We start from the raw sequence: 26,379 nt of genomic DNA, 5'->3' as shown, positions 1-26,379 counted from the left end.
AATACAAATTAGATCTACAGTGAGGGTCCTCATTCATATCAGTAGGAATTTTTTTTTTTTTTTCAAGTATCCAAAGCAAGGGTAGGAACTCAAAATGTCATGATTGGTAGCATTATACCCTAATGTGCCCCCCACCTTCTTTAGGAAGCAATTTAGCATTGTACATGGAGCCGTGAAAGTGATCTAACCTTTTGGCTTAGTCATTCCACTTCCGAAGATCTTTGCTAAGGAGATAAAACCATTATTTTAAAAAACTATGTACATGAAGATTTTCCTCCTAATATTTTAAGAATAGAACTTTGTAAGCACCAATCCCCAGCAATAGGGGATTGGCTAAGTCCAGTATAGGAATAACACTTGATGGGCCAGTGTGTATTCATTAGACAATAAATATGCAACAGTGGGGTGGAGAGCGCTTGTTAGTAACAAGAAGACATAAATTGTACACTAATTAGAGCTTTTTTTAACGTATAAGAAAAGCAACTAAAAGTAACGGTTGTGAATCATTGTGTGTTAATGATTGTGAATGGTTGTGTGTAATTTTTAAACCGAGCATCGTTTTGTCTCATGCAGATTTTTGTTCATGATATTTGTTAAAGGAATGAGCAAGTGACTTTTACCTTTCCCCACCTTTAGTGTGATCATCAGTACTGCTGATTAACCAGGTCTCCTTCAGTTGCAAGTTAAAAGAACATCACAGAGTTAAGCACTACTTGACCCAGGAGTTAAATGATCTCCTCAGTTCTGCTCTCCTCTGTTGATGTCTCCTGAAAAGCCTTTCCCCTCATGATAGCAAGGGGAGTGTCCAGCAGCTCAAGACTAGCTAAGGATCCTAGAGTACAGTTCTGCCTTTCTCTTTTCTTGGGAAGTCCCAGGACAGCTGTGATTGATTGGCCGGTCCTGGGTCCTGTGCCTACCTTTGAACCCCCTAGGATAGAGTAGGGAGAGTGCCAGCTTTTTTCTGGTCACTTGGGCTAAGTTTACTTTTTTTTTTGCATGTTGTCATTTCTTTTATCCCAGCCTTCTTGATTTTTGTATTTAGATCTGTAGTAGCACATCTTGGTTTGGCGGGTGTGTGTGTGTGTGTGTGTGTGTGTTAAAGCTTGCTTCTCTTTGATTCTGGCACTTAATTTTCCTGGACTTCCATTGAAAATTGTTAAGTTTTACCATGCCATAGACACTGATAAATAATACAGCTACTTTGCAAACATTTCTGCTTATTTTTTAGATTCAAATGTAGTCTATTTACTTTCTTTTTGGTATAGGTAAGTAGTCATGAATTCTTTCGGAAGCTATAGGTTAGAGGCAGCTGTGAAAGTCTCTGCCTGCCATTTTGTGTACAGCTGAAATAATTTATTTTCCCATTGTCTTAGTTTTTCAAATATGTAGGAGAAAAAAACTTTAAAATAATTCTATGGGTCTTTTACATAAAAATGTTGAATAGAATATTTTCTCCAAAAGCAGCTTGATAAACTTCAAATTCAGTGAAGGAATTTTCATGAAGAACAAAGCAGTTGGTTTAGCTCTGTAAATTACTAGTGCTGGCAATGACATTAAAATGGATGGCTCAGATTCCTGTTAAAACGGGAAGTCCAAAATTACTGTTCGTGCAAAATTCTTTCTGGGTGGGAAAAGGGGATTCTAGGTAGATACAGTTGTGGAATGCTGGGTTAGACAGAATTCACTACTAGACTAATTAGTTTTTAATATATCAATGTGTGTATTCTTTGGATTCTCTCAGAGGCAGGGATATATTTGTATTTCACTTTGACCATCAAAGCCATCTTTCAAAAACAGATCAGTTATTATGTGGTTTGGGAAATAATTGCCTTAACCATTACTCTTTATCTGAATCTTGGTCCAGTTTCTTAAAAGATTGGTTAAATGGTTTGAGATGGACTTTGCTGAGGAAGTGTCATAGGGCTTTTATGTTTGTTTGTTTGTTTTAAACAACAACCTTACTATCCTGTGTGGTAGCTTGTGCTTGTTTTGTATTTCTGCCTAAATAGAAGACGCTATCCCACCTTGGTGCAAGGTGGGCTACAGGCAGACCCACCTTTTCGTGTAGGTGTGGCCAAAATTTTTTTCTAGTAGCCCTATGATCTGCTCCAGAAAGTACTCTTATTGAAGCCCCAAATTAATCACGCAGCGTGGAATGAAGAAGTGAGTTTAGCTTTGGAAATAGAGGGCAAAGTTAAAAATCACTATCATGGAAGTGTTCCTATAGATTAGAACATTGAACTTTTATGTAGTCCTCTTAAATCTGCCATGATGAATAGCCCCCAGATAAACCACAGCCAATTAGATGAGTTCATTTGTTGAATGGAGTTAGAATTAGCCATTTGATTGTCTGAAGAACATTTGCCAAAAGCAACTCACTTCGTTTTGGCATATTTGATATATTGAGCTGGTATCTGACAGTAGTTGGCCACAGCATAACTTGCTTCTTGAGACTGTTCCTGGAATGTGCTAGTAATATCAGCTTTAAAAGAGGGTGACTGAATTTTTAATTGATAAATAGGAGGGGGGTCACATATATGATTCATCTAAAAATGGCATAGATTATTTAGGTGCAAGTTAAAGAAGTCTAAGACATAGCCATGGTTTTATTCCACATGTATGGAGAGTTTCTACAATTTTGCTGTTTCCCAATAGAATTTTTATATTGTGCCTTTACTAAAATTGCCTTTTTGTCATTACTAAAAGCTCTTCTCAAGACTATTAAAAGTGGTTTCAATCAATGTGTAGCTATCTTTAAAATCATGTATTTTTCTACTCAACTAAATCACCACACCTTTTTCTCTTCTTCCTATACAGACTTAGCTTTGGAACCAAACCCTTCTGACCACCCAAGGCCAAGCACAGTTTGTCTGAGCAAATCTCAAACAGAGGGTAAGGCAATGCTTTTTTTTCCCTGAGAAAAAGAGTGAAAACTGTTTTTGTTTTGTGTATTATAGGAGGTATTTAGAAAAACTCTTACAGTGGTTTAAATGTTTCACTTTTTTTATGTATTCACTTGTCTTATTTTAATATGTTGATGATACAGTTTCCTTTAGTTGTCAGTGTTTTAGGGAGGAGAACACTTAGACTATCTGTTTATACATTTTGCCACCTCTTTATCAACATAGTCAACTGGCCACATGATTTAGATGTGGTCTATTTCTGCATGCTACTTTGTCCTTTTCCCCTTGCTCCGAAGAGCACATATGTTAAAGACAAATGATAGGGTTTAGGTCACAGTTAGGTTTTCATTTGATCAAATCAGAAAAATCAGTTGTTATATATGGGAATTGAGCCTTGTGATTTTGGCCCTGTTTTACACAGTGTTCAACCAGACGAGCCTATCTCACATCCAGATTTCTGCTACTCAGAACTTTTAAGCTATTCAAAACTTTCTCATCCTAATGTAGTGCTGTGCCAGGGTAATAAGAGCAACATGCCATATGGGGTTTTCCAGAAGATTATCCTCAGCATGTGAAACTCATATAAATTTCCTGTGTCCTCCTTGTTTTAAGATGAGAATCAGAACCGTAGAATTTTTTGCACTCCTGCTTGCCTGCCTGTCTTCCTTAATGTTATGTTAAATCCTAGTTTATTTGCTAAAGAGCCATACGTGACCAAGTTTTTCAGTTGATTACGAGAGCAGGAATACAAGAAGTGAACATTCCATAATATTTAAAGTGAAGCAGCACAATAAAAAACGGAGGTTTGGTTTTTTGTTGTTGTTGTTTTGCTTTTTGTTTTTTTCCGTTAGATCACTGGTTTTTATAAAAGGATATAACTCAGGAACAGCCAGATGGAAGAGATGCATAGGGCCAGGCATGGGGACAGGGCACAGAGCTTTGATGCCCCCTGCAAGGGTACTACGTGTTCACCAACCTGGAAGCTCCTGGGGTTTCTAACTTGCGTTTTTCTAGTGTGTGTACTTGAGCCACTCATTTCTGGTTAGGATTGCTCTATTTCTCAGTTTCTTCCAGAGCCATGAGCTGCTCACATGTAGAGGGGCTCTGGAGACAGTAAAAGAAAAGCTGTCCCATGCCTGTCTCTCTCTTCAGCCTTAAGGAATCCGTGCCTGTGATGCCTGTCTGGAGTTAAAGGAGGCAATGTGAGCAAGAGTGTGGCCTAAGACCCTCTTCAGGCTTTTATTCTTCTGGCCTTTGTTGGAGCAAAACAGTTTTGTGTGCTGTAGATATGTTCATTTAGGTCAGCACACTCATTTTAAAATTTACGTTTAACATAGGTTACTTTCCAGTTGTGTAGTTTTTCAGTAAGGTATTTGAGTAGGTTACCATTAAGTGGTTCAGGATGCTTCCAGAGATACTGGTGCGTTCGGAGATGAGTGCCTGGCCAGAAACTGGTTCTTAGAGTTGTCATCTGTAGATGGTGGTAATTAAAGTAAGCTGTGTGTAAATGAAGAATTAGAAAATACTCCTGGCTAGTAGTTCAGCTATGCAGCAGGTAAATTTTTTTATTAGCTAAGTTTCTCACCTGGCCTAATTTGCTTTGTCCTTTTCTTTTGTAAATGGGGAGTCTTTCATTTGTACCTAATACAGAATATCTATTAGGTCAAAAAAGTGAAACTAAGTTTTTAGATTTTATTTATAGGACTCATCTTGCTGGGTGATTTAAATTATATATTTTGTTGGAAATTATTTTAAAAAATAGAATGGAATTTTATCTCATTGTGTTATTGGTAATCCATCAAATAATTAGTGACTACTTTTATTTTTCTATGGCATTTGTATCAGAATTCATCAGTTAATTTTTTTTATTCTTAGTGCGGGAAAAGACGAAGAGCAACCCTTTAAACCATGTAAGTAAACAGTTGAAAAGTTAAGAAATTAATAGTTTGAATTAAAAATATGTCTGCCATGATTCCTAAAAATATGATGGATCCCATACTGTTAGCATGGACCTCTTTTTGGTAGATTTTCTAAATCTCTATTTTCCTAATTATCAAATGTATTCAGGAAAGTCTTTGACTTAGTAGTGCCCATTTTTTAAGGGTTCTGACATTTAAGTTAAATTTCACTAATATGGTTGTAGTATAAAGATCTGCCTTAAATTCTTTTGCCTTATTTTTTTGATCTTATTTTTTAACCAAAGTAATAAAAGTATAACAGGTAAGTTAATTTTTAGCACTGTCCATTGACTTCTTGTCATAGCAGGTGAAAGCTTAGCTTCTTCGGTCCACCATGACGTTATTTCCCTCCCTGTGTTCCCTCAACATGTATCAGTTTTTATTACATCAGAATCAATGTTTACATTACTACGACTCTGCAAATATTGTGCACTGCTGAGCCATATAGTTCTCTGACTGTGCCTCCTCCTTGCACACCCTTCATTCTTCTTCTTCAATATTAATGAAATTGGAGCCCTTCTGCACTTCTCTAGGATAACCCAACCCCCTTTTCCTAGCCAACGTGATCTCACACAGCCACATGCAGTAAGTAGCTCCCTGCCCGGTCTCCCTGCTTTCACATTCTTCATTTTTTTCTGTGGAATTAATTTCCTGACTATATTCACTTGCCTGTTTTCTAACAGCTATTTTTTTCCCCAAATGTTTTAACATTTGTCACATGCCTATCAAAAATATTTTCCGTCTACTAAGCCACATCTGTTCCATTTTTTTCTTGGAGACACTTTTCCCCGATCTTTTGTCTTCCTACTCCCATATAGACTAGTGTTCCCCTAGGCCTGCTCTATGCCTCTTTTCCTGGGATATCTGTGTGAAGTCATCTGGGATCTCACATAACTCTGCTCTCTTATGTTGGATCCCCTATGTCCTAGATTCTGTTTCCCTCTTGTCTTGTTATACTTCCTTGTTTTACTGGAGCACATTTTCGTGGGAAAAGGGCACATGGGCAGAAAGTTTATAGAGAGCTAGCCTCTCTGAAACTCCTTCTATTTGATAAAGTATAGAATTCTCAGTTGAAACTAATTTTTGCAGTTCTAAAGACATTTCCCTCTCATCTTCTCATTTACACTGTTGCTCTTAAACCTGTTGACATTGTATGGTACATTGTACATTACCGATTTTAGTCATTTCCCCCCATCCCTTCCTTCTCGGGAACCTTTTAGTACCTTCCCTCTCCCTGGGATTTTGAAATTTCATAATTTGGTTTGGTATAGACCTTTTTTGTGTGTTTCTTTGATATTCTGTTTTTTTTCTTCCAGGTTCCTATTATTCGGATGTTGGAAGTCTTAGACTTACCAGATCGGTAACTTTTTTCCCCTCCTGCTTTGCATTTTGTCTTTTTGTCCTGCTTCCTGGAGATTTCCTTGACTGTGCTCTAATCCTTCTATTGAATATATTGTTTTGTCTACCTTATTTTCAATTTATAGAGTTCTCTTATATCCTGTCATTCTTTTTTTCACTGATGCAATTTCAAGTTTTCATTTGCTCCTGAGTTTTTATCACTCCCATCAATTCCTTCTTCCTGTTTTGTTTTTTTTTTTTTTTTTAAAGCATCCTTATATTTTATTTTATTTATTTATTTTTTGGCTGCATTGGGTCTTGGTTTCTGCACGTGGGCTTTCTCTGGTTGCGGTGAGCTGGGCCTACTCTTTGTTGGGTGCGTGGGCTTCTCATTGCAGTGGCTTCTCTTGGTGCGGAGCACAGGCTCTAGGGCGTGTGGGCTTCAGTAGTTGTGGCTCATGGGCTCTAGAGCGCAGGCTCAGTAGTTGTGGCGCATGGGCTCAGTTGCTCTGTGGTATGTGGGATCTTTCTGGGCCAGGGCTTGAACCCGTGTCCCCTGCATTGGCAGGCGGATTCTTAACCACTGCGCCACCAGGGAAGTCCCATTCCTTCTTCCTGTTTTGATCTCTTACTTGTTGGGGGCTTCCCTCAAACGAGTGATGGTCCTTGGCTGTCTGTTAAGATCTAATTGGAAGCATCACTTGGACAACTCGTTAACTGATGGGCCTCACTGCAAGGATTTGGGGACCACGCCTCTGAACTCTGAGCCTGCCTTGGGTTCCGTAAGACAAACTGGTTTTCTTGTTCCTGTCCTAGTCACTCTCTGTAGGTACCAAGGTTGTGCTTCCTCTGTTCTGCCATGTCAGTTACCACTCCTTTATCTAGTCTTTTCACCTTTCAAACATTAAAAATCATCTGCTGTTTATCCTGTCTTATGTATAGCTTTTTTAAAAAATGCCTTTAATTCTACTGAGATGATATCTGAAAGAAGGGGGAGAGGAAATAGATTTGTGGTCAGTCTACTCAAACTTAGATTTATTCTTTGAATATAGGTTCTGAGTTTGAAGTTTAATTCAATATAATTAACGATATTAATTCAGACAATATTTTGGATTATACCTATAATTAGAATATTATACTTTTCTACTAAGGCCTGGAGTATGAATTCTATTCAAACCACTCACCCTACCATATTGTCCATTAATGTGCAACATAGATGGAGTATTACAGACTTTTCAGTTAAAGTCATTGATTCTTAATAAACGTATCCAAAACTTGTGAAAAGGGGGAAGAAAAAAGTGAACTTCAGCTTTATTCTCTTTTTTTTTTTTCATTTATATACTTTTATTTGGGAATGTTTAAATCAATACAGAGAAAACTAAATTTCAGAGACACTGAATATCATTAGTTTGGATATCATTACTTTCTTATAAAAGAAACACGGAAATTATTTACAGGATGAAAGATTTCAGAACTTCAGTGGCAGCTTCACGTGATGCCATTGGGGGAACGGGCAGCTTCACGTGATGCCATTTCAATAGTGACTTATTTTCGTCGATATATTTTCCAAGAATGTCACCATCTCTAAATAAGAAAGAATCCTTGTCATCTAGAACTACTTTGGTGCCTCCATATTCTGGGAGAAGAACTTTATCTCCAACTTTCACACTAACTGGTTGAATCTCTCCACCCTTTCCTTTAGAGCCTGATCCAACAGCTACTACCATTGCTTGCAATACTTTTCCTTGCGATTTTTCTGGAAGCATAATGCCTCCTTTGGTTACAACTTCGGGTGCACTTCTTTCAACTAATACTCGGTCAAAGAGGGGAAGAAACTTTCTAAATGCCTGTCCTGCCATGACTCGGGTTGCCGCACTTCGTACTCTCGCTCTCTCCAGCTTTATTCTTTTAATGGGTTAAAATCAGAGGCAGTAGGCACAGTGGGAAGAGTCATTGGGTGGGGACAGGATTTCAACAGGTACTTGACCTTTAATGATAAGCTTTGAGGGTTGTTACTTACTAACCTCCTAGGTATGATTATTTTCTAGTCTTCACCATTAAACCTGAAGTCTACTAAGCAACCTTTCCCCTTATAAAGATTGTAAAAGTCCATGTATTTTGTCCTTAGTGCTGAATGAAGATAAATACTCTTCTTCAGTGACCAATTGAAATAATACCTATGAACATTAAACTGTCAGTAGTGTTTTTTGCTACTTGTTTTTTTTTTTTTTTTTGTATTTGCATTTTATACCCTTATGTGTGTCAGTGCAGTTTATTGAGGTTGTGAGCCAGCAATGGTAAGGCTTTAATCATAAAGGACAGTTATCTTAAATTTTCAAGCAAGATGAGAGGAAAGTAATCTGCTGGCAGCTAACATATCTAGGCTTTGCTCAGAGGCTTCAATTCTGCCATCCTTTAGTGAACACTAGATGCTGGAAAGTTTGAATAGTTTCAGGAGTAGGCCTGTGGAAGTGTTTCTTTTGTAGGATCGAGCCAGTAGACTGTAAGTTGCTGATACATTAAATGAGCCCCCATAGGACTATAGACCACATCTAATTAAAATTTTTAAATGTTTTAGCAGTAATATTTCCAAAGACAAATCAATATACATTCATAATAGAAAAAAAAGTTTTTAATAGAGGAAAACAGGATAAATAGCACCCAAAGCTCTACCAACTAGTCTATATTTTGGTACATTTCCTTACTATTTTTATTCCCCTCATATATATAGACTTTTGGTCAGAATTGACTTTTATTACGTGTAGTGTATGTCATATTATACCCTAATAGTAGTGACCTTAAAAGATAACCTGCTTCGTTTAGAATCAAAGTATTTGAATGAGTGAATTTTCATTTTTCATGCTGTATCTGTTTTTTGAGATTCTAAAATTACACATTAACCAAATAGCTTAAGGACCATATCAGAGTTTTAGTTTAAAACATTTCTAGCTTGAAGGAGAAATTAGTCTTCCAAATAGTGATACTTTTCAAATATGTTACATCTAGAACTTTTTGTTAATAAGGAATAAGTGGCTTTGCATAAAGCATCTGAAACAAGCAAAATGGTGTTTTATATATGCCATTTGGATATTTCTGATTATTGGATACTGGCAATTTTTACTTAAATGCTCTGTATTTTAAAAAGCATCAACTAGATTTTCTCCCTGCCTCACCTTTCATGTATTTGTGGAGGACATTGATGGGAGAGTGTGACAGCATGGTGAAAACTGTTTTATATTAATAGGAGGAAGGAAGGCTCATCTGAATTAGTAAACAAACAAAAACCAAAAACAAAACCCAGCTTTAAAATTGTTTGTATTCTGTGGTATTAAAGAATGCTACTCTTCCTTCCAGTGGCTTTCAGTGATTGGGATTTGGTTATTGGCCTTACTTTAAGGAAGAGAGTTGTCCTAACATAGTTTAGGCCATTTTAGTATTTGACTATTGCCGTGTTCATGGGCTCTTCACAAATAAATGGATACTTCTAAAGTGTTTTAAAGATAGTTCATTCTCTAGAGGGTCTCAAAAAGTTCTTTGTCACCTATCCAACACCACTGTAGACAAATTCTCACGAATTTGTATCTTTAGTAAGATTTACCTCCAGTTGTAACTGATCTTAAATAATTTCTCAAACACTTGTTGAATCCTAATTTGTCCCAGATTCTGTGCTCAGTAGCTGGAGGTAGGAGAAGAATCTTCCTAACCTGGAGAAGCTTGTTTACTTAAGAGGGTGGTACTATGCAAGCAGCTGAGACCATGGAACAGTTGGTAAATTAGACGTGTGAGTGTGCAGAAAGCGAGAAGTGTTGTGGTGTGCCTGCCGGCAGAGGGATCCTAGAGGAAGATGGGGTCAAGCTTGCTGGGACAGGAGGAAGAAAAAGGCACTGCAGGCAGAGAGCAGCATGGGTGAGGCAGGAGTGTCAGATAACACGTAGAACAGAATTAGTACAATTTTGAAATGAATGGCAAGTATTCTCTGAGGTTCTCACTTGAGTAATGTCATGGCAGTCTTACTTAAACATGAAGTGAGAAGTTAAATTCTCAGAGTTGTTTTATCCGTTTTTTTTTTGGATGCGAGAGAATCTTTAAGCAGTACCTTTTTGTCCTCCAGATAAAGAAGTTGAGGCCCAGAGAGACTTATGGCCCCCAGCTTTTTAGTGATAGAGCAGCCCTGGCATGCCCAGCCTCTGATTCGAAAACGTTTGTTTCGTCACACTGTCTCCTGAACTAATACATTTATTATTGGTGTTCGTTTACTGCAGTGAAATGCTCCTACATCGGTATTACATAAAGCATTACGTTTTACTGTAGTAAATGAATAGAAATAGGAAATCTCAGCTGCATTTCATTGCTTAAGGAAAAAACCCTGAAATCTTATTCTAAACTTTTTACATTATTATAAAGGTAATTTATAATAGGCGCTTGCCAGGTTTGATTATAGGTACTATATCAAGGCAGCATTTTATAACCCATTTCTCAAAGCTCGTCTGTGGAAGTCAGAGTATAGAGGTTTCCCATAGAGCTGCACATGATATCACACTCAGGCAGTTCATGGAGTGTAAGAAAAATCTTAATGCTTTATCGTTTGACATTTTAACCAAGGAAAAAAACACACTTTATAGGTTTAACTTACTGTGACATTTTCTTCTATTTCCCTTCCCCTTCAGGTATCTCCAGGGCAGCTTACTAAAAAGTATAGCTCATGCTCAACAATATTTCTAGATGACAGCACAGTCAGCCAGCCTAATCTTAGAACCACAGTAAAATGGTGAGTACAAGTAGGTTGCCAAGGGCTGAGTGACAGACCCCCTTATCGCTAAAAGCATCCTAGCCATACATAATTTCATTCATTTGAATTGTCCTTTTCAGTGATCAGGTTAAAAAACTGGTGTCAACTATAGATTGATTTCAAGGACCTAAATATGAATTTTCAGTTTCCATTTTAATCTGAGAGCGCATGATAGAAGGGAAAGCCAGTTAGCAAATAAGAAATCCCAGAAAAAGTATAAATCTTTATTTGATGCATTTCTGTTGTTAAGCCATTGTTGAACATAATGAGAAAGAGAGGTACTTTTTATTGGCTATTTCTAGAAAAAATTATTTCTTTATGAGTTGTAGTCCTCAAACAATGTATACTACTTTGGAAGCTACTCTTAGAAGAAGGAACAGCTTGTCCCCTACTGGCACCAAAGCGACTCTGCATTTAAATTTAATTGGATTTTGTCAGATTTATCCCACTGTGCATTTTTTTTTTCCTGCACTATTTCTGTATGAAATTTTACTTCTCCTTCCTGTCCCCCAAAGAGGGGGAGAATATATCAAACCAGTCTTAAGAAATACACACTCAAGCTTAATTTCTTTGTAGATGAAATTTGTTCAACTGAGGTTTTAACTTAATAGACACATTTAATTTTTGTTTATATATATAAATATATCTCCAACACACTGTATCAATCACAGCAGAGAACAATAAAAGAGGTGAGGTTTCGGAAACATGGCTGTGGTCAGGCTTATACTTAAGGAGACACGAACAGTGTCATGATGATGGAAACTATTCTTTAATTTCTGGGAGCACCTCATAGTCCACAATTGGAGATGCACTTTCAAAACACCCTAATGATGAACCTTTCAAGCTTATTTAAGAGAAAAAAACCAAACGGGATGCAGAGCTTCTTGCCTCCTCCCTCGCGGTTGTCCACGAAACATTAACATCTCCTTAGGATATGAATGTTGATTTTCCAGAACACAGTTTGGGAAATGCTATTTGAAAATATTAATGTCCTTATCCTTAATTTTATTTGTTGTCTTAATTTTATAAGCTAATTATATTTTTAATTGGTTTTTAATGTGCCAGCTTTTTTTTTAGCTATTTAAATTATCAGTAACTTCTACTTTAATTAAAGACAGCAAGTTCACAGTCATAATAAGGTAACTTTCCTCTCTTGCTTACAATAATAGTTGCAGTCAAATCATGTTTCAGCAAAAACTGAGCCCCATCTCTAAAGTCCTGAGTTTGGGCACTTATCACATCATCACTGAATGTTTTTATTCAGCCAAGACACTGAATCTGTGGGTACAAAAACCACTCTACTTTGGCTAGAGTCGCAGCTTCTTTTGAATTCAAAAGAGTCTGATGTCCAGTATATAATTCAAAAGTACTTTGAAGGTTAACCTTGCTCAGGGACTTCCCTGGTGGTGTAGTGGTTAAGAATCTGCCTGCCAACGCAGGGGACACAGGTTCGAGCCCTGGTCTGGGAAGATCCCACATGCCGCAGAGCAGTTAAACCCGTGCGCCACAACTACTGAGCCTGTGCCGTAGAGCCCGCGAGCCACAGCTGCTGAGCCCGTGTGCCACAACTACTGAAGCCCACGCACCTAGAGCCCGTGCTGTGCAACCAGAGAAGCCACCACAGTGAGAAGGCCGCGCACCACGACAAAGAGCAGCCCCCGCTCTTGGCAACTAGAGAAAGCCCGCGCGCAGTAACAAAGACCCCATGCAGCCAAAAATAAGTAAAATTAAATAAAATTAAAGAAAAAAAAAAAAAAGATTAACCTTGCTCAGACAAGTAGGTTTCATCCTTTTTTTTCCCGACCTAGTCTAATTTTTGGAAGTACAGTAAATTTTAATTTGCTCTCATTCAGTTTTAAAAATGATCATTCATCACATTCATTATTGGTGAAATAAAGGTTTACTGAGAAAATTAATAGGGCCAATTGGCTTTTAGGAATGATTTTGAAAATGTTTATCATGGGGTTAGTTTTCAGTGGGGTAGGTGAGCCTTATTAGAATCACTTATGCAACTTTTCAAGATATATGTTTCTGGATGCACAAAGTCCACCCGCCTGCCCCCGCCTCCAAGACACAGTGTCTGTGTGTCTGTCTGTCTGTCTGTCTGTCTCTCTCTCACCCACGCACACACACCTTTTGACAAGATGGGGAATGATGTGAAGCATGATTATATGGACAAAAGCATCCCGAGTGATTCTCCGATCTTAACCCTAACTCATTCATCCCTAACCTTTGCTGCACGCTGCAGTCATCTGGGGATCTTTAAAAACAGTCCTGATGCCCAAGTCATACCCAGTGCCGGTTAAATCAGAACATCTTGAAGCAGAAGCCAGGCAGTTTTTAAAGCTTCTCAGATGATCCCAGTGTGCAGCTGAGCTTGGGAGCCACTATTTGGTTAGAGGGCAGGAGAAAGAGAACTGCTTCTGATAATTAGTGGGACCTTAGGTAAGTCAGTTTTAAACCTTGGTTCCCTTATCTGTAAAATGGGTTGTTTAATTAAATGTCATCTACGGTTCAGTGGTCCTTTCCATCATAAAACTTCTAATGCTGTGATTTTAAAATCAATTTGAAGATGAAACTTTGAAGCACTATAGAAGTATCCATCTTTGATGCTAACGGTGTTACAGGCCTTTATACAAGTGCTAAGATTCTATAGACCTATTATAAAATTCAGATTTGCCTTCCCTCAATTATTTTGAGTTTCATTTTAGACACTGAGAACAAAGGGGAGCATATAACTTAACCAGAGAACCCCTTTGTTGCCTAATATACAACAGCTGTGAATAACTTAGGACTATAGTAACTTAAAAAAGACTACCTAAGGACTTGTATCTATCTGTTCGTTAATACTTTATTTAAAATAATTTGGAAATACCTGTCATTAATGGTATACTGTGTAGTATTTTTTTTTTTTAATTTTTTTTTTTTCCCCTACTTTATTTATTTATTTATTTATTTATTTTGGCTGTGTTGGGTCTTCGGTTCGTGCGAGGGCTTTCTCCAGTTGCGGCAAGCGGGGGCCACTCTTCATTGCGGTGCGGGGACCGCTCTTCATCGCGGTGCGCGGGCCTTTCACTATCGCGGCCCCTCCCGTTGCGGGGCACAGGCTCCAGACGCGCAGGCTCAGCAGCTGTGGCTCATGGGCCCAGCTGCTCCGCGGCATGTGGGATCTTCCCAGACCAGGGCTCGAACCCGTGTCCCCTGCATTAGCAGGCAGATTCTCAACCACTGCGCCACCAGGGAAGCCCACTGTGTAGTATTATGCTGTATTATTAGCACTGCTTATTTCAGGATAGCTAGACCTATCATCAGTTTTGTGGCTATAAAATTTTGCTATTAAATTTTCTAATAATTATGTAAAAGTGATTTTAAATCATTTTGGTATAGAGCACTTTTATTATTTACTTTTAGGGAAATAATGGAAAACGGATGGGTAGGTGGATAGCGAACTAAATCAACTGAAATGCAGGGGCTAACAAAAAAACCACACACACACACACACCCCCACACACAAACTACTATATGGCTTAAATTTAAGCATGTGTATAGATAGATATAACTTGTACAGGACAGAAGGTTTTGTGGGTAGAAGGACAAATGACAGGGGAAATATGTAATAATTTATATATTATAATAATCAACCAAAACATGCCTTCTAGCAGCATATCTAGCATTTTGGGTCTCCTAATTTTGCTAAAAGCTGAAGAACCTAAAACAAGGGGGAAAGCACCCATGTGGTACTGTTCTGAATTCGAGGATTTCGGGGCCACTGGGCCTCTGGAAGGTCTTCTCTCCTTGCTAACCCCTTTTTAAAAATGTCTTCAGGCCTGATATGATAAAAATCAGTTATTACAATGTATTTTTTTTCCTCCACAGTTTGACCTTAGCAATATATTACCACATAAAGAACAGGTGAGCTCTTTTAAAACCTATCTTGTTATTCCAGCTAATTAATTTACAAGGTATCAAGTTTAGTGTTAGGTAATAACTATAGATGTTACTGGCATAAGCTTTTATTATTCGAGTGCTTTTATTACAGTATAGAAGTGAATCACTTATTTTTATCTTAGGACCCTTAATTCTTAGGTTACTGAGCATCCCAAAGAGTATTTGTTTATATGGGTTATATTGATAATTTACTGTATTAGACATTGAAATTGAGAATTTAAAAAATTAAATCCATTGTATGTTAAAACAGGGTTTGCCTTAGCACTATTGAAATTTTGAGCTAGATAATGCTTTGTTGTGGGGTGTCGTCCTGTGTGTTATAGGATATATAGCAGCACCCTTGGCCTCTACTCACTAGATGCCAGTAGCACCTTCTTCCCTCCACATTACGACAACCAAAACTGTCTCCAGCCATGGCCAGAAGTCCCCTGGGGGACGAAATCACCCCTGATTGGGAACCCCAGTGTTTAACATAAGTCATTTTTTTTTTTAATGAAAAATAACTATTTTCCACAACAAAAAATATTGAGAGAAAAGTATCTCCTTAATAGAAGACAGCTGATTCTCATATCTATTCTGTCTTCAGTCATTTGTTTTGAAGAAACAATATGAAGAAGATCCAGCCGCTTGCAGATATATAGTTGGAAAAAGATGTATTTTTAAAGCCTTCAGATAATTTGGTATATTCTTTGATACTGTACCAAAAGTCTGCATGTGCTAGTTTCTTAAATTAGTTAAAATGGAATTCTAAATCATATCAATGAACTTGTAATAAATACTATGTTAAATTAATACCCATTGATCTGTCATGCATACTGAGTAGATCTTTTTACCTGTACCTGACTTTATAATATTATACATTGGTCATTTGGAAAGTATTGGTTCACATTTCTTTAGACAGTGTCAAAAACTCACTTTTGTTAGTATCACCACCAGTCTTACCAGAAAAGTCTTTTAAGTGTTGAGAAGTTGTCAAGTTCACAATAGAAGGTAGAAGTTTTCCAAAAATCCTGATATTTTTAGCTTGATGGCTTGAATTTTATCATTGGCAACAAATAACTTTAGAGTGATTTTCCTTGAAGTGACAGGCTCACTTTGTTCATTTTTGAAAGAATGACTGTGTCAGTTGTACATTCAAATAACGATGGTGTTCGATGAAAAAAGTGTTTCAAATAAAGATGGTGTTCTATGAAAAAAATGACTTACCGCCAAGTCACAAGTGCTTTTCCTTAACACAGCCATATTTCAGTATGTAAAAGTGCTTAATGCATACTTTCCACTTATTCAGAATATTAAAAAGAAGGACCAAGGTTTAAGAACACTATTAATTTTTACTCTTTTATCAAGGATGTTCTTAAAGCAGATTTTTAACTGCAAGTGGCAGTGAATAATTGAATGACTTCTAATTCAGTTTGGTACCACTGCCTTGATTCATGCTCAGAAACCAGCAGTTTTACCCACTTTTGCTTTTATACATCCATAGCAAATGTCACACAATGTGAAGGGCAGGTAGTGTCTTAGTATTCTTATAAAAGCAGTTTTGACCTCTTGGGCCTCCTGAAGGAGGGGATAGGGGAGAATCCCAGAGGCCTGCAGACCACATTTAGAGAACCGCTGTTCAAATGAGCGCAGTGTATTAGTGTGGTGAAATTTTAAATTAAAAAGCCTGGTTTCTTTTAAAATAAAAAGACAATTACATTTTTAACTCAAACTATTTAAAAGAGACAAGAAGAAATACACAATAAGAATATAAAGAACTAAAGAGAAAAAAACGGGAAAAAACCATGAATCTCATATTCACATTGATTGAAGTTAGAAGAATTTATTGCCCACCACCACTGCTTTATAAAATGTTCTTGCATATTCCAGTGTGAGGTTAGAGGAGTGAAAATATATTGGTTTACTAGCATTGCCTGTTAGGGAGGGTCAGTGCTTATAGAGGCAACTCTGGCTGGTTGTTGTAGAAAAGATTTCACGGAACTTGATGTGCTGAGTAAAAATAGGTCAGGAAAAAAAAAAAAAATAGGTCAGGAAACCTTTCTAAGGGTGGAATCCAGGAGAAGAATTTATAAAACTGTTTGCTTTGTTGAAGGTTAAGCTTCCCCTACCCCTCTCTCTACTCCTAGCAGATATTTTACTAAGATAGTAATTCCTGAATTAATTTTTTAAATGCACATTCTTATTTTATAGAGATGCAGATAGATCCTTGGATATTTTTGATGAGAGATTACATCCACTCACAGTAAGTGTCAGTTTTATTGAAGTGGTATTTTTCTCTTATACAGTTGTGTTTATTTCATGCTGATTTGCTTTGAAATTAAGTACTAGAAGAAAATTACTTCCTCCAGCTCGAAGTCAAATTCATCTTCCTTTAAGTCTTCTTCCCCACGCCATGTTGTGTCTAGTCATTTTCCCGAAGGCGTGTTGTATAAGGGGTTGATGGATATGAACCGAGTTGCACTTTGTATGAATAGTGAGCAGGTAAGTAAACATACCCAAGTAACAGAAAATGTATCTTTTTAAAGGATGATTTTCCATAGCATCAAACAATATAAATATTTGTAAATAAACCTAATATGATAAGGCCTCTAAGAAGAAAATTAGAAAACTGTTTAAATTTTAAACGAATTAAAATGACAAAGTTTTAAAATTCACTTCTTCGGGTGCTCTGTAGCCACACGTGGCTGGCGACTGCTGTACAGGACAGCACATCCTTCGAGCCTTATGGTTACAGGACACTGGGAATGTGTTTTCAAAGTTGATGACAGAAAAGTATGACATATGGTGGATCAGCAAGACTTTTGAGCCTAAAAATATTGGGTTGGCCAAAAAGTTTGTTTGGTTAGTGAATATATTGTTCAATAAAATGCTTGGTGAAAATGAAAACTGTGTCTTTTATTTTTACTTAAAACCAAATGAACTTTTTGGCCAACCCAATAGTTTACATTTGGTTAGAATTCTGTGGGGAGGAACGTGGAAATACATAAATTTTCTGCGGTTGTGCCTGTATTTTTCTTTAATGAATGGTGGTGAGTACTGGATCACTGTGGTATTTTAGGATCCCATTGTTTATATTTAAAAGACTACAAGACATGTCACCCAACCAAAATTATTTTAAGGGGCACGTGGGCCCAAGTGTGAAGACTGCTATCTTAAGGGTACTTTTAAGTATTTTTCTTCCATGGATACATAAATTGCATTTTTTCTCCTTTCAGCGAGAAAAGGTTCCAGAGGAATACTTCGAGCATGATCCTGAACACAAAGTCATTTACAGATTTGTTTATACTCTTTGTAGTGCCACACATCTAACTGCTGAAACTGCAGTAATAACTTTGGTAAGATATTTTTTCTTTCGTAAAGCATCTGTAGAAATTTCTGTCTTGTACACATGGTATGGTCCTGTTTTTCCCAAATGAAAGTAGGTTCCTGAAATGATCATTAGAACTTTATTAAGAGAAACCTATCAAAAGAAAGTAAAGTATACACATTTGAGCTTTAATAATCATTATGATTTAAAATGTTGCCATTGCTTTTCTCATCACAAAACAATTGCTATTAAAGGCAGCAGGAGAGATTTCTGGTTTCTTCTTCCACACCTGAGGGGACACATGCACGCACAGTGCACACACGCACACACAGACGACGCATGTTGTGGTGGTAGGGCGGGGCAATAACTGAACGCTCTGGTCCACAGGCAGAAACAGGTTCCGGGTAGTTTGAAGCTGAGTCCCAGACTGTACTGCCTAGGCAGTTCTGATGTGTGTCCTGATTGAGAACTACTGCCCTCAGTTCTCTGTTCCTTGGATAATGGATAATGGTGTTAACCATCCCTGCTGTCCTCTTATTGCCTGCATGTGAAGTTGCCCAGGACTAGGGTGCCAGTAGGACTTCAGAAGGCTTTACTCTAGTTAGCCTGCTAAGCTACAGCTGTGTAAGGACCTTTTTGTCATCCATTCCTAATTCCTGTGGTAAGATTTTATCATTTGAATAATAAATCATATTCAAGTGAGAGGTAGTTGGGATTGTTTTACTCCTCCCTATAGCAAACCTGTAGGGGGGAAAGTCAGCTGCGTGGTCTGCAGGGAAGGAATACTTAGGCCACTCACTGCCTGCTCCTATCAAGGCAGAATTTAGGACAGGAGGCTTGTCCTTTTGAAAAGAGACCCCTCAGTGGGTACTGGATCAGACACAGGCCTTTTCTTGGAGCTACAGGCCACTTGGAGTGCTTAGCACATGCTTGAGAGAGGCAGGAATGGTGCTTGCATATGGAGAGCTAGGAAATGCAGGAAGGAGAGTGTTTGGGTTGGAAGAGGGGCATTTCTTTGTAGACAAGTTAAGCTTGATGTACCTGCGAGACAGCAGAATGGCAGTGTCTAGTAATCATTTGAATATATGGGATTGGAGCATGAATCTGAGCTAGAGGGAGGGAATTAAGTGTAGCTGTTCAAATGCAGAGAAAGTATGTAAAATAAAAAGTGGGTAGAAGATAGATCTGTAGGGACTGTCAGCACTTAAGGGACAGATCCCCAGAGGAGTGGCTACAGTGGTAGGAAACCCAGCAGAGAACCCTAAGAGACACCAGGAGAGGTTCAAGAAGGAGAGTATGGTCCAAACGCTAAATGCTACCAAGAAGTTGCTCATGTCATAAATACCATGTCACTGAATACCTACTCTGTGTCACTTTTCTACATGTGGGGGGTGGAGGAGAGAACAAGTTGGATAAATAAAGTTCTTGCCTTTATGGAGCAAGTGTGGAAGACGTAATTTTTTTTTTTTTTTTTTTTTTTTATCGGAGTACAGTTGATTTATAGTGTTGTGCTAGTTTCAGGTGTATAGCAAAGTATAAGTGTTTTTTTTTAATGAGTGTTTTTTAAAAGATGACTATTTCAAGTAGTGGTAAAAACCATGAAGAGAAAGCAAGGTAAAGGGATAAAGTGATTAGAGGGGCTTACTAGAAAGCTCAGGAAGAGCCTCTTTAAAGAGGTAATGTTTGAACCCAGGACGTGGCTGAACTGAGGAAGATCAGGTACGCTGGCATTACGGGCAGAGGGGACAAGTGCAAGGCTCTGAGACAGGAACTTGTTCTGTGTGTTCAAGGAAAAGCAAGGTGGCCATTGTGATCCGAGCGGGGAATGAGGGAAAGAGCATAGGTGATGAGGTCACGGAAGGACAAGGCCGTACCGCACAGGGCCTCGTAACTTGCAGGCCACGGGAAGAAGGTATTTGTTTGATGGGAAACCTCTGGCAGATCTGGAGCAGGCGCATAAAGTACTCTTAATTTAAGAGGCTCTCCTGGCTGCTTTGGGGAGAACAGACTGTAGTCTGTTGGGAGGCAGAGAAGTTAGGCAGTGGCAGCGATACAAGTCAGAAGTGACAGACAGAAAAGCGGTCAGGGTACCAGTGAAGGTAGAGATAACAAGAAGTTCTAACAGATTGGAGCAGGATACACTCAAGTGCAGGTGTTTGGTCTCAGCGACTGGGCGTGTGGCAGTGCTCTTTCATTTCTGAGGGGAAGGCCTGGGGAGTGGAGCTCTGGGACGAAGAGCTCTGGGTGGTTTGTGTGAAGGCACCGGTGACCACGGCAAGAGTAGTCTCTGTAGAGTGGTAGCAGCAGGAGGCTGACTGAAGTGGGTTAAGGAGAGGATGGGAGATGAGGAGCTGGCCTCAGCCCTGAGGACGCCGTCGAGGGGCAGTGGGGGACAGGCTGGGGACATGGAAGCATTCACACTGGAGGAAGCCTCTGACAGAGAGGGAGAAGTTGTTCAAAAAGAGACTAACTGTGGGCACAGTGCTCTGCAGAAGTGAGGTGGGATCAACTGCATTCATAGGAGAGTTAGCTTCAGTGAAAAGAAAGAAATCTCGCTTCCTCCGAGACAGGAGGGCAAGTGGGATAAATGAATATCGGCACGTGTACCAAGTTTGCCAGTACAAAGGTGAGAGGAAGTTGAGAGATTGCCAGTGTCGTTTCAGTGCCTCTGATTAGTCCCATAAAGTAGAGAGTTGAACCTTGCGGGGAGAGTCGTTCTTAGGGTACTAGAGAGTGCTGAGTTCTCTGGGGAATGGGAGCCGAATTTCACTAAGAACATATAATCTCAATACCCGTGTTTGAAAACACAGTAGAGTTTGGAGGGCATGGGCGAATCTGAGCTGTCAATCTGATAACCCATCAGAGAGTAAACAGACTCTTTAAAACTGGACATTTTTCTTTTTGTCAAATGGCATATACACTCTTCTACAGAGGTAACAACAAATCACAGCTTACCTCTCTAATCTTTGCTCAGCTGTTAACTCCATCCAGTTCTTTGTAGGGTAGACATTTGATACATGTAAAAGAAACCATGAAATCATCTCACAAACCGGCAGGTTTAGAGGAGCCCCAGGGATACAGACACAGGCAGGTCTTCCCACCTTAAAACCAAAAGAATTGACTAAGCTGCAGATTATGTAAGACAGAAATGAATAATGAAATGATAATGGAGATGTGAAAAATTGGGGATATGAAAAGGACTACCCTTTGTATGCATGTGTGTTCCTTAAAAAGGCACTAAAATATGGGAATACTTGACAGCTAGCTGTCAAGCCCCTTTGGACTGCCTGTCCTGCTGTGCCACGCAGCAGCCACTGGGAGGCTCTCTTGACCACCAGTTTTTATCTTCAAGTTCATGCCACAGAAGGACTGGGGACTCTGAAGAGAAGGTAAAGATGTGCTCAGTCTTACCAGAATTTTACACACTCAAGCGTTATGTAAAATCGCCATGCAACCACCACCAGTCTTGTAGTTAACATTGCACGTGATAGGCACTCAAGCATTTACTGAACAGTTGAAGTCGACACTGGGCTGTATGTGCTGCCCTTGACAAGTGGGAAGGTAATAATACCATGCGTGTCTTTAGAATGCCCTTTGCTCAGATGTCCTTTCATTCCTGTGACCAAAATTGGGTTGGAAATTCACACGGGCAGAGTAGAAATATCAGACTAACAGAAATATCTGACTTACAACTGTGACCTGGCCTCTGGCCTTGGCTTGGCTGAGCAAAGTCTTTGTAGAACCTAGGAATAAAAGGGGTGTCAAAAAGAGATGAAATCTGTCATTCCTAACAATTCTTATCACAGCACTTAAACTGAACTAAAATCAAAGATCAGTGCTCTACTTTTGCAGGTTTACTTAGAAAGGCTTTTAACTTATGCTGAGATCGACATTTGCCCCACTAACTGGAAAAGAATTGTTTTGGGAACCATTCTTCTTGTCTCCGAGCTTTGGGACGATCAGGCTGTATGGGATGTGGTCTACTGCCAGATCCTCAAGGACATTACAGCTGAGGACATGTGAGTTTGTAAGGTTACCGTGAACTTTCTAACCATTTTCCAATACCTCATTTGCTCTCATAAAGTTTACATTTTTAAGAAATGTTACATTTTAAGAAAGGTTACCTTGTGCAGAGAGCTGAAATAGACATAAAATTACAGACTTCTTTCCATCTAGCTGTAGTATAACAATTTGTATTTCCCCTCATTAATTGGTAGGTCTTGATGTGTTATTGTTGTAATATTCTGCTCGATAAATTGAAATTATTTTTCTGGTGGTTTTTGCCAAACATTTTACAAGCTCACTACCAGAACAACATGGTACAGTCAGTAACTTGACAGCTTTCTTAAAGCTGTCTACCAGGTCCAGTCCATTTTTAAGGGGCACATGCCTGGTCTTTGAAGCAAGTGGCCACTGTTAAGGTCTTAGGGCCTCTAGACTACTGACAGGTTATAATTTCAACCTGAGTCACACATTGTGTATTTGCTTTTGCTGGTCTTTTTCTCCTTTTGATCTGAGGTTCTGTTGTTACAGAAACTAGGATGTACAGGTAGCCACATATAAAGGTTTCAGATCCCTGTGTTCCTGTCTCCTCCCCTAAAGTCTGCTGAGTTAGGAAACACCTACCTCTCAGGTAGTCCGGGAAGCATCCCTGGGGCCTCACCCAGGGCACTCAGCAAACACAGCGGCACTTTGTGGGGCCTTGAGTTAACTAGGCAGGTTCTCCTCACAGATGGCACGCTCACATTGGCATGAAACGCCAGGCTTCCAATCTGGCTCTGGTGAAGGGCCCCAAGGGTGGGAAGCAGGATGAGCCAGAGAGGTAATTCCAGCAGACTCTCGAAGTGCCCGCTTGACAGTGAACCTGTCTTTGTGGGTGGCCTTCAGGAAAATGGGAAAGGACACCTCTTGATTATATTGGACAGCAGAGGCCGATCAAGATGGCAGGCAGGGGCAAGAGTTTGTTTTTGTTACCTTTGCCCCTTACTCGAGATAATTCACAATTACCAAAGTGCATATTTACAGCTGAAGCGAGGAAAGTTGTGACTAAGAGAAGGGACCAGTGACTGTCAGTAGCTGTCAAAGTGGCTTTTGGTGAAAATGCCCACTTTGGTGATCATGTAAACCAGGTGGTCATGGTGATATTGCTGGTAGCAATCTTAGCGAACAGTGTAACAGCAGATAATGAATTTGAAATGAATAGAAGTACTTTTGGAAGTTGCAGAAACTAAAGTGACGTTGACCAACACTATCATCAGTCTTTAAACTGGTCCCTTGAAGGAAGGAAAATTTGTAATCGTGAACACCATCCCTGCCATGATGGCAGCTGAAATTTTCCCAGAATCTGCAACTGAGCTGACTGGGGCTCTGGTTCCAGGTACAACATCCGAGAACATGCAGGGAAACGTGTGGGTGTTCACAGACATTGAGCCCAGGAGCATTGGCGGCACTGTCCGGCTATGAAGAAACTAATTCTAAACAACGCTTTTCTGTGTAGAACGGAGAATCACCAGGAGTTATGTTTATAATAGGCTGCTTTTGTTTATGATCTTTGGGAGTTGGAAAGCATTACAACAAAGTGTTTAATACACATTTGTTTCATCCCTCTGCTGTTGACTACTATTTGTAATGGTCTCATTTTGAGTCTGAATTGAAAAATTGCTGTCTATCAGCTTTTCCTTAAAACTTTCTAACATCTCTGTGTCTTGTTAAATATATATTTCCCTTCAAAAGAGTAAGTTAAACTGAGCAGCTGCTGTTCAGACAGTTTGCTGCGCCTGGAAGTGGTAGGCTCTTCAGCCACCTAGCCATTTAAAAACAGCAAAAAACACAGAAGATGCATATTCTGTAGGCATAATGCTTTTCTTCAGTGATTAAAGCTCTATTAATAGACATGTTAATCCTATGAAGTACTGTATTTCCACACAATTAAAATGTATTAGTGGAGAAAATATAAAAGGGATAGTGAAGTGCATTTATTCCTGTAGTAAATTAAGTCCTGATTAGCTGATTATCAAAACATTATCTGATTTACATTTCTATAGACTTCTGGCCGTATGAACAGGAAATTAATTTTGGAAGTAGGTTCAGTTAGGTTTAAAGTTCAACAAATGAGAAACCTCATTTCTGCTCATACTCTGCTCTCCATACAGGAGAACAAGGAGCATTTGTTGATTTATCCAATGGATAAAATATTAACACTTTAAAACCAAGAAACCAAATGTATTGTAAAATAAGCCACTTGCATGTTTGTTTGGGTATTTATCATTTTTATATAATCAACTCTCTAAAGTGATTGCTGTGGAAAGTGGTAAGATTTACTCTAATTTTATATTTATTTACTTAAACATTTGGCAAGCAAATGGCTGGATATGGTCATATAGCAGAAGCCTGCTCCCAGCACTCTACTTTCCCACTTCATTGAATTCGCCCTCTGTGGGCGTGTGCAGTCTGTCCTGGCAAGGGGCGGTAGGTCTGAACATTCTGGGCTGCTCTCCTAACACCGGGGGAAACAACTGCTCTATCAGAGGTCGTATCGTAAAGTGGGTTTAGTCTAGCTGAGACATAATCTTACTGCCTTCCTAAGCTTAAAAAGTGCATCCTGTCCTGTCATGGTGACGACAACTCACCCTAGTAAGGTTTTAAGGTGAACAGAAACTTGGATTATGCCCTTTGACACAGCCCCATGCACGGGGTGGGGGTGGGGGGATTCCCTTTCCCATCGAATGTAGCTTATTTATTTATTTACTTGAGATGAATCCTTGTTGCCTCAAGAGTTTTCCCCCCTCAGAGATAATAGCAGTGGCTCTCGAGGGATCCATTTGTTCCCGTGGTGATGTGCCCACGCCTTGTGTTGTTGGCTCGTCTCCACCTCAGTGAGCCCCTTCCTGTCCTCAGCCCGGTGCAAATGTCTGCAAGTTCTTCAGAGCTAATAAACAGCATCCATCATTCCTTTCATCTGATCACTATAGCGGGGCCTTGTGAGTGAGTGTGGAGCATGAATCGTACAGCTGCACTAATGGAACTCTGAAGAATGAGCCCCTGAGTCAGCAGCATGAGTGCATAAGAGGGCCATAACCTCTTCCCCCTTGTCCCAGACTCAAAGTGCTGGGACGCAGAAAGGACCACAAATAGCTGTACCTTGTTTGAACATTAGGGTATTAATCCAGCTGGGTAGCCATTATTTGTTTCAAAACAGTATTTAGAGCCATCCTAGTAGCTCAGAATGGTATTTTTGAAGATAGCCCAGTTGACTAAAATTGTCCTGTGTTGGTTTTGTCTTCTCCTCCTCCCCCAGGAATGAGATGGAAAGGCACATCCTGGAGCTACTTCATTTGGACATTATTGTTCCTTTCAGTGTGTATGTCAAACACTACTTTGACCTTCGCTCCTTAGCAGATGACAACAACCTGAATGTTCTATTCACTCCTCTTAGCAAAGAAAGAGCACAGAGCTTAAAGGTAAGGCTGTGAAATCACTAACTGGGGTTTTCTGTCAGCCACCGAAGCCACATCTGTAGCTAAATTATATTAAGCAGTGATTAGGAAAATGGAAAGCTGTTAACAGTTTGAAGAGCTTATTGACCCGTTGGCATCATATTTCCTGTGTCTTTTATGGTTTATACAGGGATCCCACATTATAAAAAAAAAAATTGTCTCTTCTGTAACCATAATTCAGAATACTTTAAATCATATTTAATCTGTTCTTAATGGTTTTCCATTTGAACCTCTACACTTACATATAACCATACATGAATAATTTCTTAAAATTGTATCCCTAATCATATGTACCTACATAATCTACTTACCACTCTTAACTGTCTTTTTTTTTTTTAATAATTGATGTTTTGGACTATTTCTACTGTCTTGATATATTTAATAAATAAATAAATGTATTTATTTATTTATGGCTGCATTGGGTCTTCGCTGCTGCACGCGGGCTTTCTCTAGCTGCGGTGGGCGGGGGCTGCTCTTCATTGCGGTGCGCAGGCTTCTCATTGCAGTGGCTGCCCTTGTTGCAGAGCACGGGCTCTAGAGCGCAGGGTCAGTAGTTGTGGCGCACGGGCTTAGTTGCTCCTCGGCATGTGGGATCTTCCCGGACCAGGGCTCAAACCCGTGTCCCCTGCATTGGCAGGCG

General features: G+C 39.2%; 3 protein-coding genes across 10 annotated transcripts in view; 1 reads left to right on the top strand and 2 right to left on the bottom strand.

Annotated features, from left to right (window-relative positions):
* Positions 1 to 26,379, top strand: part of LOC130708572 (cyclin-Y-like protein 1) — a 34,693-nt gene that overhangs the window by 6,868 nt on the left and 1,446 nt on the right. Inside the window, exons 2-9 of one of the 3 annotated variants that reach the window (XM_057549706.1) lie at positions 2,818 to 2,892; positions 4,779 to 4,813; positions 10,867 to 10,967; positions 14,865 to 14,900; positions 17,127 to 17,178; positions 18,152 to 18,271; positions 22,096 to 22,262; positions 25,541 to 25,703. In XM_057549706.1, coding sequence (XP_057405689.1) covers positions 2,818 to 2,892; positions 4,779 to 4,813; positions 10,867 to 10,967; positions 14,865 to 14,900; positions 17,127 to 17,178; positions 18,152 to 18,271; positions 22,096 to 22,262; positions 25,541 to 25,703 — 749 coding nt within the window. Of the gene's footprint in view, positions 1 to 2,817; positions 2,893 to 4,778; positions 4,814 to 6,177; positions 6,222 to 10,866; positions 10,968 to 14,864; positions 14,901 to 17,126; positions 17,179 to 18,151; positions 18,272 to 22,095; positions 22,263 to 25,540; positions 25,704 to 26,379 lie in introns of all 3 variants that reach the window. The other 2 variants (XM_057549712.1, XM_057549714.1) reach the window with 2 other exon arrangements.
* Positions 7,016 to 8,111, bottom strand: LOC130709087 (10 kDa heat shock protein, mitochondrial-like). The gene is made up of 2 exons (XM_057555223.1): positions 7,723 to 8,111; positions 7,016 to 7,093 (listed from the first exon to the last, which is right to left on the bottom strand). Exons 1-2 carry the CDS (start codon positions 8,056 to 8,058, stop codon positions 7,016 to 7,018), a joined length of 414 nt encoding a protein of 137 aa, XP_057411206.1. The 5' UTR covers positions 8,059 to 8,111.
* The window catches only part of LOC130708574 (uncharacterized), a 132,485-nt gene continuing 123,279 nt past the window's right edge, over positions 17,174 to 26,379 (bottom strand). Inside the window, exons 4-7 of one of the 6 annotated variants that reach the window (XM_057549735.1) lie at positions 22,870 to 23,124; positions 21,934 to 21,986; positions 21,199 to 21,621; positions 17,174 to 18,362 (exon numbers count right to left, since the gene is read on the bottom strand). In XM_057549735.1, coding sequence (XP_057405718.1) covers positions 21,620 to 21,621; positions 21,934 to 21,986; positions 22,870 to 23,124 — 310 coding nt within the window. In that variant the 3' untranslated portion in view covers positions 17,174 to 18,362; positions 21,199 to 21,619. Of the gene's footprint in view, positions 18,363 to 21,198; positions 21,987 to 22,869; positions 23,125 to 26,379 lie in introns of all 6 variants that reach the window. The other 5 variants (XM_057549733.1, XM_057549739.1, XM_057549731.1 and 2 more) reach the window with 5 other exon arrangements.

Source organism: Balaenoptera acutorostrata, chromosome 1 (genome assembly GCF_949987535.1).
Source record: "Balaenoptera acutorostrata chromosome 1, mBalAcu1.1, whole genome shotgun sequence".
In the NCBI taxonomy this organism is placed as follows: domain Eukaryota; kingdom Metazoa; phylum Chordata; class Mammalia; order Artiodactyla; family Balaenopteridae; genus Balaenoptera; species Balaenoptera acutorostrata.
The sequence above is the reverse complement of the archived record's forward strand: the minus strand, read 5'-3'. Positions and strand labels throughout refer to the sequence as shown.